Source organism: Cydia pomonella, chromosome 20 (assembly GCF_033807575.1).
Source record: "Cydia pomonella isolate Wapato2018A chromosome 20, ilCydPomo1, whole genome shotgun sequence".
NCBI lineage: Eukaryota > Metazoa > Arthropoda > Insecta > Lepidoptera > Tortricidae > Cydia > Cydia pomonella.
This window is the reverse complement of record NC_084722.1, coordinates 14,138,079-14,152,244: the sequence shown is the minus strand read 5'-3', so window position 1 is coordinate 14,152,244 and position 14,166 is coordinate 14,138,079. Positions and strand designations below refer to the sequence as shown.

The following is a 14,166-nucleotide window of genomic DNA, read 5'->3' as shown; positions in this document are numbered from 1 at the left end:
TTTTTAAACACCACACACAATACACACATGAAAAGTCAATGCTTAACTTTTTGAACGCCAACAACACATTATAAGCGTCGTAAATAGTCGTGCCTACAGCGCCAAGGACAACTATAGGAGTTATGGCAAACGCCACCTTGTCACCTTCACACTTTCGTGTAAGGTTTTAAATTACCTCCCTTGCGCCCCCGGGATCTTAGCGTTTGAGTGATGTTGGTGTTCATGAATAAAGCGTTCAAATGTTCAACAATATCTTCCTTGGTAAATTAAAAATGAACAAAATGGTGCTCAATTACAAAGGTATATACCTAATGTCGCAATCTTTGAGCCCGAAAATAACATTACCCTACAACCCATTGATTACCATAAACCAGTAATTATTCAAATGTATGAGTACTGGCAATAGGTAGAACCGAGACAGCTTATAAACATACTGGAGAGGAGATTGTGAAATTACAGGAAAATTTTGAGAGAAGGTCAATTCATCCATGAACATATAGTTCGTCCCTATCTGCGATTATTTTTTAATGAACCATCAGAATTTTTTATCAAGGTTCATTCTTTTCCATCAATTCCACATCATGCTTTTGATCCAGTCCTTTAATTTAACGCCATGCTAAATATCATAATACATAACGCATTTTCTTTCAAGAATAGAACGAAAGAAAAGCTATGTGGTATTTAACAAGAATTCCCAACATTAAAGTCCCATTTAGACAGTTCTAAAACTAACATGCGATTTTCGTTACATTGTGGTATTCAGTTGATCGACTGAATTCATCGTACTATGTATGTTTAGCTATGTATGTGTATCGACATGCAAGTTCTTGAACCATCTATGTGCTGCTGTGCGCACCAAATGTGGTTTATCTTCATACGAACCTCTGAATTGATTTCTTTGTTATACAACAAACTTACATACATTTATTTTAATATTCGGTTTTGAAAAAGGGCGTAAATATGTAATACCAATCAACATGGACCGATAATGACAATATTGACAATAACATACAAGTAAATATTACTATTATTGTCTGCAATAATGACTCATTGCTATGCTATGCAGGGTCGGTCTGGCGAATCCAGTTTTCTTTATATTTCAGAAGAAAACTAATTCTTACTCCTACTTACGTTACACAGAAAATTTAGAAGTTTTCCCAACAGTAGGTCTAAACATTACACAAACATTTTCTAGGTAAAGGGTACATCTACTTTTCGTTGGTTTCAATCGTAGACAATTTCAACTTTAACGCATTAGTGATGACAATTCTGTAAAAGTACTAAAAGTTGGAAGCAACGTTCAGTGGTTTTGAGTTCCAATTATTCAATAACCCTAATATAAAAGTATGTTTCAATAAAATTATATGTAAATTAAATCTAATTTTGATCTATGGAAATTACTTGGTTTCCTGTCTTGCTCAATGATGAGTAGATCCAAAAGAAAACTTGTCCCTACCGACCCCGATATTTCAATAATTATTCAATTGAAGGTAATCTCGAGTAGCTTGTTATTTCATTAATAGGACATCAGGTGTTGTTCAGGATTGTGCATCTTTATTGGTAAAATTGATCAGATAAGACGTCTCGAGTCGGTCAAGTTTAGTTCTAGCAACACATTTATTTTACCATTAAAGTTAGGAAGAGATCTTAGGATTCTTTGTAATAAAATGTAATTTACAAATACAGTAGAAATGAGCACACGTTTTACAGTCAATACTTCGATAGGTACTGTGATGCAAAGTTTAAACAATTTTAATGCGGCACAGTTAGTGTGTTGAAAGTAATGAATGTTAATAAAAAATAGAAAGGATTAAAATAAAAATAAATTATCAAAACGAGCTTATGTCTTTATTAAATGTCTATTCGTAAAATAATCTAAAAATAGCATCACAATTATGATAAGCGACGGTAAATAACGTAAAACCGCTTACAAATAAATCGAATTAAACAACATAATACGAAATTAACAATTTTAGAAAACCCCGACGTAAACTTTAATACTGAAAATGCAATGAGATTCGATAATTTCATATACTTTGCACAAGTTCTTTAACCTTGGATTTATTGAAGGCATTGGACACTGTAACGCACAGAAAACATGATAATTATATTAAACGTTATTATTCCCTGAAGGTATATTCATGATTCATTTCACTTGCTTTCAAATTTTTGTTAAAAAAGTAAGAATACAATTGATTCCCATTAGTCAGCATTTAAACTAAGGACGATGTGCCCCAAGGATGTAACTTAGGATACATATTGTACATATGCAAAAGTTATGATTTTCAGCATACCTACGTTACTGTCGTCAACTTTTCAACCATATATGTAATATATCTTTTATACGTTGGGGCCTATTGTTATATTTATACTCATATTATTATAAATTCGGTTGTACGGGTTGAAATACTTGTGCTAAATACGTCATTAGACATTACTTACGTCGAGGCCGATATTTCGATTATACTCAATATGGCTTTGCAACTTAACAATATTTTTACAAAGCAAAATAAAAACAAATAATTTAAAATAAAATTGAACCTAAATCAATGACGTAGGAACTGATTTGAGGTGGCAATAGGAGAATATAAATGTGCTCTGCAAATAATAAAATTCGCAAGCCTTTCGTTCCTTACATATCGCCTTAAATATGGGCTATACCAGCGATCAAATCGTAAAACTTAAATCAAACAAACAAATTTTATACAAAGATTCAAACTTTCCTAATCAAAACAAATGGTTTTAAATATCAAATCCAGCTTAAGGAACTTAACACCATTTGTAAGATACATACAATCTTTAAAAGTAGGTAGTAGCTTCGCTTGCATATAACCCATATTATCGAAAAATAGGACAATTCATTGGGCCAGCTATCTATATTACATAATAAATAACATGACAATTCAGATTTCTAACTTAATTTATAACCTGGAACACAATGAAATGCATTCGTATTCGATTTAAGTAAATAGTTGTTCAAACGCGACATTGATATAGCCTAATATTGCAAAGAAACTTACAACTGCGCGCTACTTTAACAGATGGCGCCACTTACCGACGGTATTTTTAAATCCTTTTCTCTGTTACTTTTTCACAAAGAAGGAGCGTCGGTAAAATCGAATGCGGCGCGTAAAATCCCAATTACATTATGCTACACAAACATTTTAATTTATCGAGAGATTAGAAATGTTAATGTTAAAGTAGCTTAATAAAGTAGTGATCATGATTCACAAACGACACCAACAATAAACAAAAAGAAACTAAACACATTTATAATACGAGGCGAGTTATCTGTTAAAATAAATTATAATAACAATAGTTACTCAACTTTATCAAAACTGCAACACACTGATATCTTCTGCCATACTATCGCGTTTTGATAAAATTGAATCAAAAAATAATTATTAGGTCGCAGGCCAGATACATTTTTTTTCGGAGGTTTTGAAAATAGCTAATTTCTGATTTTGTGTGTCAGAACTCTTAAAGAGTGCCTCAGTTATAAGTAATTTTAATTGTAATACGAAAAGGAAATAATCCATTAAAAACAATTCATTTTGCATCATATTCTACGTAATTCGTTATTGTCTAAATGAAACATTTAACATCTCTCCCATTTTCTAGTAACACACGGACACGCTTTTAGGTGATATCTTAAGGCAAGTAACCTATTCCTGTATAAATATATACAATTTTCAATATAGCAATGTACAATTTACATAATATTTAACAATTCTTATAATTTCATATACATACATATTATACGATGCTTTTGATTTTATTTATCATACATATAAAAACGATATAAAATAAGTAATAGATATGTATACTTATAAACAGTTATTAGTTCCTTCCTTTATTTATATCATAACAAAAAAGTTACAAGCCTTAATACGTCACCAAAGTTCATCTATGCACCAGTATCGTGAATGTTATTGTAAAACCTTGCTTGAGAACGAGTCATAAGGTCTAAAATATCATTTGAAACATCACATAAAATAAATAATTGGAACAAACTTTAATGACAATCATTTAAATTAAACACAGTAACAAGGACTCTAAGATCCAGTATTAGGACACATAATTGATTGTATTTGTAAAACTCCTATAAATATAGCACAGAAACAACGCTGATTTTGTAATTACAACTGTCTGTAAATAAGACACGTATAACTTTTAAAGTTAATTTGGACTTTGTTTCAACTACGTAAAGTCGATTACCCTTCCTATAACAATAAATTAAGCATTAAAATAAATACAATTAATTTCCTATTATGACAAGCGGGGTACATTCACGTTTGTAACATTTGATCCATTTTGACGTTAACTTTGTTTTACAGATATCCTCGTGTACTGCTGAATTGACCCGTTCACACACACATTGACGTTAAAGGTGACATTCGAAAATACTGACCGTTTCCATTCCATTGACTAGTAACAACATGTTTAAAAAATCATACCGCCGGTATCGAGCCGCCATTTTCCTTCACTTTCTAACGCTTTAAACTATTTTAATCGTGACTGAGATGCACAATATCTCACTTGAAGCGTCCTCGGTAGGCCTAACACGTCAAACCTTTAAAAATAGATTCACTTCGCCATATTTATAGGGATAAAAACTGTTCTTCATTATAGATGGAGCTAGTAGTTTTGCCATCTATAAGTAACGATGTTCACACTACAGATGTCACCATTGTTCTATTCATAGTTGCCAACTGTAATGGAATTTTAGTTTTTAACCTCAGTAAATAGGGACGTTTTACGCTTACCTTTAAACGATTGACGCTTAAACCTCTCATAGACATTCCAACCGGCCAGTATCCAAACCACCTTCACAACAAACCCGATGATCCATATCACAATCCGCTCCGAGTCACACTACTTTCAACTCGAACCGAAACACTCCGCAAAGGAAATTAGACTACAGCACAAGGTGTCAAGGTGGCATTTACACCGGCTTGTAGTTGCCGACGGGCTTGTAGAACAGCTGGCCGGTGAGCAGGCGGCGCGCGATCTCCTTGAGCAGGAGGCTCTTCTCCTTCTTGATCTTGGAGAGGAAGCCGCGGTTCTCGTTGGCGCGCCGCGACAGGTACGGCAGCACCTCGTCCACCGGCCCGTACGGCACGTACTTGTACGCCGAGTAGCCGGCTTGACCTGGAAATATATGTATTTGTAAAAAGATTCCATGCAAAAAATCCTTGCAAATATCACCGCCCACCTAATTACATAATTAGGCACCTGATATCATACAACAGCTTATTTAGGATAGTGATGATTAGGATTATATGATTTAGTTACAGGACGTCGTTAATTGTATTCAAAGACTTCCCATGGGAAAAGATGGCATGGTCGCACATGGCGAACGGTACCCTGCAGCATACTCAAAATAAGAGTGAAAGAGAGCGCAATATGACACCGAGAGAGCGCAATATGACACCGATTGTCTGTGTAGTTTGTTAATAGTATAGTTAGGTGACATGGTCGCATATACCGAACAGCTGCCCGAAGACGGCTTGTCGCCAGGCAGTGTTACATGATGAGGACGCAACATTCATTCCCCGATTCCAAGAGTCACCAAGCAGGAAGGTGACACGGTCGCAGTGTTAGACGATGAACTCGCTACCTCAATTTTCCCGATAGATATCAAAGACCCACCAAACGGGAAGGTAACATGGACGTACATGTCAAAGAACTGTCCGAAGCAGACTTGTCGCCAGGCAGTGTTGGCCGATAAAGGCGCAACCTTCGTAGTCGTACGATATGAAAGGCTCACCGAGCGGGAAGGTGACGTGGTCGCACATGCCGAACAGCTGGCCGAAGCAGACCACCTTGTCGCCGGGCCGGATGCCGTGCTGCTGCATGAGCTCGATGGCGTAGCGCACCGTGTCCTCGTTGTGGCTCGCCACCATGATGCCCAGCTGGGACGCCGCGCCCTCGCGGCCCTGGGGAAATTCACCATTTTTGTTCAATTTCAAACTATATTCTAGCTGGCCCTGCATAGGTACATAATTAATTCAAAAAAATGTTTGGACTCTTGTTGAATAATAGAAAGTTCCAAATTCATAAACAAACAGTGGCTTCTGTAACTCAGGAAGTTAACACGATATACTAGATAGCATTTTTTTTAATTCCAGGGTTTTGTTGAGCTATACGAGTATTGTACATAATTACAAAAACCTTAAGCTCATCCCTTCTCTTCTTCACGACAAATTGAACAAGGAGATGGCTGCATATTACTGTAAGTAGTGTTCGTTCCTACCATTGTTAGATTCAAAATCAACACTGGCTTTTTCTTCGTATGCTTATAAGATGGGGGAATACTATTCAGAATTTTAAAATATGAATCAGATTTTACCTGCGAAAATGAACCTTTTTTTTTTATGCATATCGTAATATTTTCAATACACTTACGAATGATACGTTTTTGATCAACGACCGGTTTGGCCTAGTGGGTAGTGACCCTGCCTACGAAGCTGATGGTCCCGGGTTCAAATCCTGGTAAGGGCATTTATTCGTGTGATGAGCATGGATATTTGTTCCTGAGTCATGGGTGTTTTCTATGCATTTAAGTATTTATAAATATTTATATATTATATATATCGTTGTCTAAGTACCCTCAACACAAGCCTTATTGAGCTTACTGTGGGACTTAGTCAATTTGTGTAATAATGTCCTATCATATTTTATTATTCATTATCAAAGTTACCTTGACCCTGGAGAGGATCTCCTTGAGGCACTTGTGGAAGGACACGGTGGTGGCCTCCACGCTCTCGCACGTGGGGTCCTCGTAGCCCATCGCCGCGGCTCGCGCGCGCTCCTGAACACATAAACAACATTCATTCGTTTATTATACGTTCCGTAGGTGTATTATGGATGGCTTCATCCACTTGCGAAAATAACCATCACTTTTAACACCGCAATTCTGAATACCAGTATACTTAGGCGATTCAAAAGCTTATTTTGACATCCTGACCTGCTCAATGTAAGCACCGCGGACGAGCTTTGCGCCCCAGTAGAAGTTCTGCCGCTCGGCCTGCTCCAAGTCGGTGAGGATCTCGTTGTAGGTGTTCTTCAGGTAGGTCTGGTACGTGTTGAATACGAGGAACTTGTCCTGCAACACAAATACGAGATTTCAATATAAAATATAACATCATTTTCCATTGGAATTAACACTTTGACCACCAAAGTCGTTAAATGACGCGCGCGCGCCGCGCACGATAGACATGACATTCAAAAGATGAAATTTCGAAAGTAGTTTTGTTTATTATACATGTATAAAATCGTCCAAACACACATTAATGTATCTATGGAGACTTGTTTAATCAACCTTAGTCTTCAGGACTTTATAAACTAACTTTTACAAACTTAGTGCAGGCTCGAGCGGGGTTTGCAGCGGATCGTGCGGGTTGGCGTCCATATTATCAAGTGCAAACCGATGCAAGTGGCTTCAGTGCACGCTGCTCCAATTTCGTGGACGCTTGACGCTTGCCGCTAAGACCGTACACGTAGGTACTACTACGTCTTGACAACTAAAGACAGTAAACAAGGTGTACCTTGTTGAACCGACTGATGGCTGGCTGGAAGTAGCTGGAAATCAGCTCGACGTAGATAATGATGCTCATCGGCTTCGTTGGTGTATGGTTTTGCAACGACGCCACGTGGCACGCCCTGCCGTACACACTACTGGATGCTCGCCGCTAAGACCGTGCACTTACTACTTAGTCTTGAGAACTAAAGACAGTAAACAAGATGTACCTTGTTGTACCTACTACTTACGCATCTTCTCGACATAGATGCGTCTAATGGCCGGTTGGAAGTAGCTGGAGGTCTGCTCGCCGTCTTTCATGATGCTCATCGGCTTCGTTGACAGTCGGTTTTGCAACGACGCCAGTGGCACGCCCCGCCGATCACGCCACTGGACGCTCGCCACTAAGACCGTGCACTTACTGCTACGTCTTGACAGTAAACAAGATATACCTTGTTGTAACGACGCATCATCTCGAGACAGATGCGACTGATGGCCGGCTGGAAGTACGTTTGCTCAGCGTCGATCATGATTCGCACATCGGCCTCGTTGGCGGTCTGGATAATGTGGTTGAGCCGCCGGAGCATGTTTCGGAACATCTCCTCTTCCTGAAATAGTGTTTTTTTTTTTATTATTGAAATTATTGTACAAAATAATTATGGTGGGCAATACAAAATAGTGTTTTATCGAGGCATGTAAGTTGCTTACACTGTTTTGTATCTAACAACACTGTTTTTTGTGATTAAACGTATTTTTAGGAAGAGACCAACATTCTAAAGGCATGAACTTCAAAAATACCCAGTTAAATACAAATTGAATTCTGGCTTTCATTATTATTGTCTCTACTTGGGAGTGGGATTATCTACACCACATCAATATAAGATTAACCTAAGAAATGGGTTTAGCAATTACAGTACTCAGTTAAGTCTTTGAGGGCTTGGAAATCCATAAATCCGGGTTCGAATTCACTTGTGTGTTTATGACAAATATTTGTTCCTGAGTTATGATTGTTTTCTATGTAGGTATATAAATATTTATACATTACCCACAACACAAGCCTTATTGGGTTTACTGTAGGACTAAGCCGATTAGTGTAAGATTGTCCTTATAATATTTATTTTTACTTAAATTTATTATGAGGTTGTAGACAGTTGGTAGTTGAAATCGAAGAAAACGCAAGTAATTAGTAGTTTGGGTAGGACCATGGGAATTAATGGGAATAGTAGAAGTTCAAGAAATTATAAAGAAACACACCTTGGGCAGGATCTGTGAGATGAGCCGTCTCATCTGGCCGGTCTTAGGGTCCGGCACACGGAACGAGTCCGACAACCCCATGTCCTTGTCGAGGATTCCCGACCAGGGGAATAAATGCACAATGCTGCAAAAGAAATAAAAGTCATATAGAAACAGCTATCGGTAGGTATAGGCAGAACAGGATATAAAGGGCGAGCACGAGCTGATACAGAGGGATGAATGAATATTGGATATTGTAAAACTACTTTTGGAATTATTTTTAGCTATGAACACTTGAGAATGCAAGATAGTAAGGTTTTAAGGCTCCTCTACACGATGGCCAAGCGTAGGCCAATCTAAGGGACGCAGCTATGAGGTGGAATGAGATAGCAATATCACTTACTCCCTCTAACGCATAAATGCGTCCCTTGGGCTGGCCTGCGCTGGGCCATCGTGTAGAGGAGCCATTAGGTTTTAAGTAAGTTGTTCATTATGACGAGGACACAGATATGTTACGCGGGAAAAATCTGATGAACTAATTTGCAGTTTGCGGCTAAATAATTTATGTCAAATTCAGACATAAAACTATTGTTCTGTATTCCGTTATACAAACAAGTACGTTTACTAAGTTAGGGAAAATACTACTTAGTCCCCAAAAGTTGATTTCTGGTGAAATAACGCGTACCTAAACAGGAATCAGTTTCCAACTTAATCCAAAATTATATAGGGCATGATGTATGAAACGAACTAGCGCCATCTATCCAACCTAGCAGTAAACGATAGTTTAGCGACAACGCTTACGAGTTACGACAATAGGTGGCGCCACTGACCGGTCCCACGGGAATATATGCAGCACGCTGAAATAACACACCTTTATTTACTCTCGAAGCGATAGGTGTCGCTTCTAATATCTTTTTTAGTTCGTAAATTATTTTTTTACTGTGAAACCACTTGCATGCAACTTTAAATTATGCATCTATATTATTAAGGTGGTTCGACTAGGTTACCCAAAGCTTAAACCTCACTAGATGGCGCCACAATTGCAAATTTTGAGTTTTAATTTTTTTGTGGAGTAGTCTTGGTATTTCTATACTGTAAATTATGTTTAGCGCACTCTTTAAATAAATATTGAACTATTACAACAAACATTGAACACTTCATTGTACAAAAACTACCCCTTAATGTCGACAGAATGTTTCTTGACTCTATTTCTAAGTATCACTCACACATTCAAACAGTCTTACTGGGATCCTTGTAGTAGACAATTTGGCACAGCGTGAGTAGGCTTCAATAGCGTTGCGGTATGTACGTGGAAATACATGCAAGAGGATGTGGATTCGAGACTCATTAATTTATTTTTGTTATCAGTATTATCAAGTACCTATTATTAATAAATTATTTTATGAGAAATATGAGCGTTTTCCATAAAAATATTAAAAATCTGATTCTCACACATCATGATATTTTTGGGTTGTTCCAACTCAGAATCACTAGCATAATCAATCCTCGTGCTAAAAAAACCCGAAAATTTGTATTGAAATTTTAGTTTTACACTGAAATTTCTTTCACACTAAAATGTGACGTAATGCTATGGATATTTTAGGATATCTTTTTTTAATGCTAGGTTGGAGAAGATTCTAAGTAGAATGAACCTAAGGAAGTCCAAATTTGTAAGTCAGATTTTCCGGTATTTTTTTCAAAAAAAAAACGCTGTTTTGTTCTAAAATTAAAGCAATCACTTACTGCCCAGCCTTTAAAAAAGCGGCCAAGTGCGAGTCGGACTCGCCCATGAAGGGTTCCGTACCATTTATGACGTATTAAAAAAAAACTACTTACTAGATCTGGTTCAAACCAATTTTCGGTGGAAGTTTGCATGGTAATGTATATCATATATTTTTTTTAGATTTTTCATTCTGTTATTTTAGAAGTTACAGGGGGGGGACACACATTTTTTCACTTTGGAAGTGTCTCTCGCGCAAACTATTCAGTTTAGAAAAAAATGATATTAGAAACCTAAATATCATTTTTGAAGACCTATCCCTAGATACCCCACACGTATGGGTTTGATGAAAAAAGATTTTTTGAGTTTCAGTTCTAAGTATGGGGAACCCCCAAAGTTTATTGTTTTTTTTCTATTTTTGTGTAAACATCATAATGCGGTTCATAGAATACATCTACTTACCAAGTTTGAACAGTATAGCTTTTATAGTTTCGGAAAAAAGTGGCTGTGACAGAATCGGACAGACAGACGGACATGACGAATCTATAAGGGTTCCGTGTTTTGCCATTTGGCTACGGAACCCTAAAAAGTAGGTACTATTTTACAGTAGAATTAAAACATTTTTTTACCATACATTTAATTAAATTACAGTGAGATACAAAATTGCATGGCCTTCTATTTATAACCATTATAAAAAGAAATGAGATATTTACCATGTTTGTTTATATTATTGATTTCCCGATATTTTGACACAACTAGAAGTTTCACACAATGCCTAGAGATAGAAAATTATTTATTTATTTTATTTATTGTCAATTTCATTCAACGGATCACATCATATCCAATTTATGTGTTTATGTATTGCATTGTTTTCTACCTAGTTGGTTATTAAATTCTGTTACTGCAATAATCTTTATCTACATAAAATATACCAACGAAAGTTTAATAAAGTATATATTAAAATGAAGTACACAAAATCAGGAATTACATATGACAATATCATTCAAAATCGCCTCCTCTGGCTTTGACACAGGCCCTCAAACGACGAGGCCAGTCATCAATAGCGGCACGCACGATTGTCATGTCTAATTCCGTCACTGTCTTAACTATGGCCCGCTTGAGGGAGTTAAGATTTGTGTGGGGTTTAGCACAGGCTTTCTCCTCAATAACCTGCTATATGGCATAATCCAGGGGATTAAGGTCCGGGCTGGAGGACGGCCAGTCTTCGTGGGCAATAAAGTCAATTTTGTTCCTTCGAAACCAGGCTTGACTTGTTCTTGCCTTATGTGCAGGAGCCGAGTCCTGTTCAAAGATCCATGGCTGGTTTTGAAATAGGGTGTGTCTTAAGGGCTTCACTATTGGTTCGAGAACGGTTTCCAGTTTCCGGTTTTCACACCTTTTTCACAGAAATGAATCTGTGTTAGCCCTGAGTATGACACACCCAAAATCATGTTTGGCAGGTGCCCACATTTGTGCATCGCAATAGGGTTGTTTCCATCTACAAATCTTAGGGCATAATTGTATCCCAATAAATTCTTTTGGATTATAAGAACATGTTAAACTACTTTTAGGGGACCTGTAATGACCATATTTTTGTAAATATTGAATTTAAAATATCTTTTGGCACACGTCACGTGACCAAACTCGTAACGTCATTGAAGATTCTGATGACGTCACAACTCTCGGATTGACACTGTTGACAGTTAGGCGATTAACAACAAATGATAAATATCAGTTGACAGTTCGTATCTTCTACGTGTGTATGTAGTTATGTGTCAAACTGTGACGTCACACAATTTTCAAAGAGCGTTTTGGTCGCGAAAGCATCTGTCAAAATATATTTTGTTAATTTAAAGCCGTTTTTAGTATAAAAGCTGAATTTTAAGGCAACTTTTAGTTAATATAGAAAGTAATACAAGCGTTTCAAAAAATTGGAATACGATTCTCTTTTAGGCCCCAATTCATTATAGATACGACGAGATAAGCGTTATGTGTGGTATATAATTATAGCTCACAAATCCACCACATTATGTCATTTTTTATTTTTTCGGTAGCATTTGTTTTAACGGAAATAAAGAGGTTGCAAATCGAGTAACAGAACTTCAGAACAGATATCATTTGATACTTACCAGTCGCTTTTCGGTGAAGGAAAACATCCCTCAAACCCTCTGGGTTGGAAGGTCAGATGGCAGTGGCTTTCGTAAAAACTAGTGCCTACGCCAAATCTTGGGATTAGTTGTCAAAGCGGACCCCAAGCTCCATTGAGCCGTGGCAATATGCTGGGACAACGCTAGGAAGAAAGAAAGAAATCGAGTAACAGAACTTAGTAACCAACTAGGTATAATAGTTATGATGTAAATGTCCATATCATGTTGGAGTCATATATGTATTAGCCAACTAATTATTCAAGATCAATACACTTAGCTCCCTTAGGTATTCGCCTAAGTACAATCTCGGGCAAAATTGAGTTTTATAAAAGTGAACTAGTTTCTAGGTCATATTTTCTATGAATTGGTCATTTTTGTAGACTCCAATTACAGTTACACTTTTCTTGGTTTTTCGCGGACCAGAATATCGATGATTTTTGTAACTTGATTTAGACGTTGCTATAATTTTCAAACCAAAAACACATAAAATCACAATTCAGAACATGCGGCAGCGTTGTTTTCTATCAAGTACCTCAAGCACCAGGGCGGCTACCGGGAAAATCGAAATTCGTAAATTTCGGGCATTTTTCTCTGTCACTCTAATTACGTCTTAGTGAGAATAAAAGAGAAAGATCCCCGCAATTTGCGAATTTCGGTTTTCGCGGTAGGCCCCAGGTCCTGTCAAGTTTCAGCAGTGTTGCCAGGTGAGCGGAAGAGAATTATCGTATTTGAGTGTCAATATTATTGTACCGTTGAAAAAAATATCGTACGCCAATCAAAAAGGCAGCCCCTAAAAATGTCTAGCAAAATAAGCTTAAATTTTGAAATAATAATAAAAAAAATACAATTTTCGTCTAAATTGCGCAAAAAATCTGTTTATGTTTGTGTATTTTTGGGATAGACTCAAACGGTATACAGGAAATTGTGATATTTTAAACTTTAAACTTACACCAAGGAGCCGAACACCCAAAAGATACTAATTTTAGCCTATATCTGACAGAAAGTGTCATATTTTGCTTCAAGTTACTAGACCTTTAAGGTGGCATCATACAAGCGCTGAAATTATAGTACTTTAGTGTACGATAATGCTCTTTGGAACATTACGTCATACCGGGGCCCAAATTATCGTACATGTACGACAATTATCGTACGCCTGGTCACACTGAGTGTCAGTGTCGACAGAGTCAGCTAAAAACGCGTCAAACATCGCAACGTCGCGCCGATGGCCGCTCGAGGCATGGAGTGGCAACGTCGCAATGTATTTGTACACGACATTTGTCACACACACATGAGTAAAATTTATAAAAATATAACGTTGATTATTGCATGATTTCTGTATGAAACAAAGTTTTTCTATTAATTTAGCGCAAATGAATATTCGAAAGTAGATAGATGCGCAACTATTTATGTAATAATATTGTGTAATTAATTAAAAAATAGCGATTGTTTTTTGTATGAAAATCGAACCACCTTAAATTGTTTATATTATCTTGGTATACAGTCAGCGTCAAATACTTTGTAGCAGTCAAAGTGGCCAAATAGTT

At 37.0% G+C, this 14,166-nt stretch overlaps 1 protein-coding gene across 1 annotated transcript in view; it reads right to left on the bottom strand.

Moving 5' to 3' along the window:
- Nucleotides 1-1,826: 1,826 nt before the first annotated feature.
- Nucleotides 1,827-14,166, bottom strand: part of LOC133529172 (proline dehydrogenase 1, mitochondrial) — a 61,945-nt gene continuing 49,605 nt past the window's right edge. The window contains exons 7-12 of the mRNA XM_061866825.1: nucleotides 8,777-8,900; nucleotides 7,975-8,130; nucleotides 6,971-7,108; nucleotides 6,704-6,814; nucleotides 5,771-5,939; nucleotides 1,827-5,151 (exon numbers count right to left, since the gene is read on the bottom strand). Coding sequence (XP_061722809.1) covers nucleotides 4,946-5,151; nucleotides 5,771-5,939; nucleotides 6,704-6,814; nucleotides 6,971-7,108; nucleotides 7,975-8,130; nucleotides 8,777-8,900 — 904 coding nt within the window. The 3' untranslated portion in view covers nucleotides 1,827-4,945. The remainder of the gene's footprint in view (nucleotides 5,152-5,770; nucleotides 5,940-6,703; nucleotides 6,815-6,970; nucleotides 7,109-7,974; nucleotides 8,131-8,776; nucleotides 8,901-14,166) is intronic.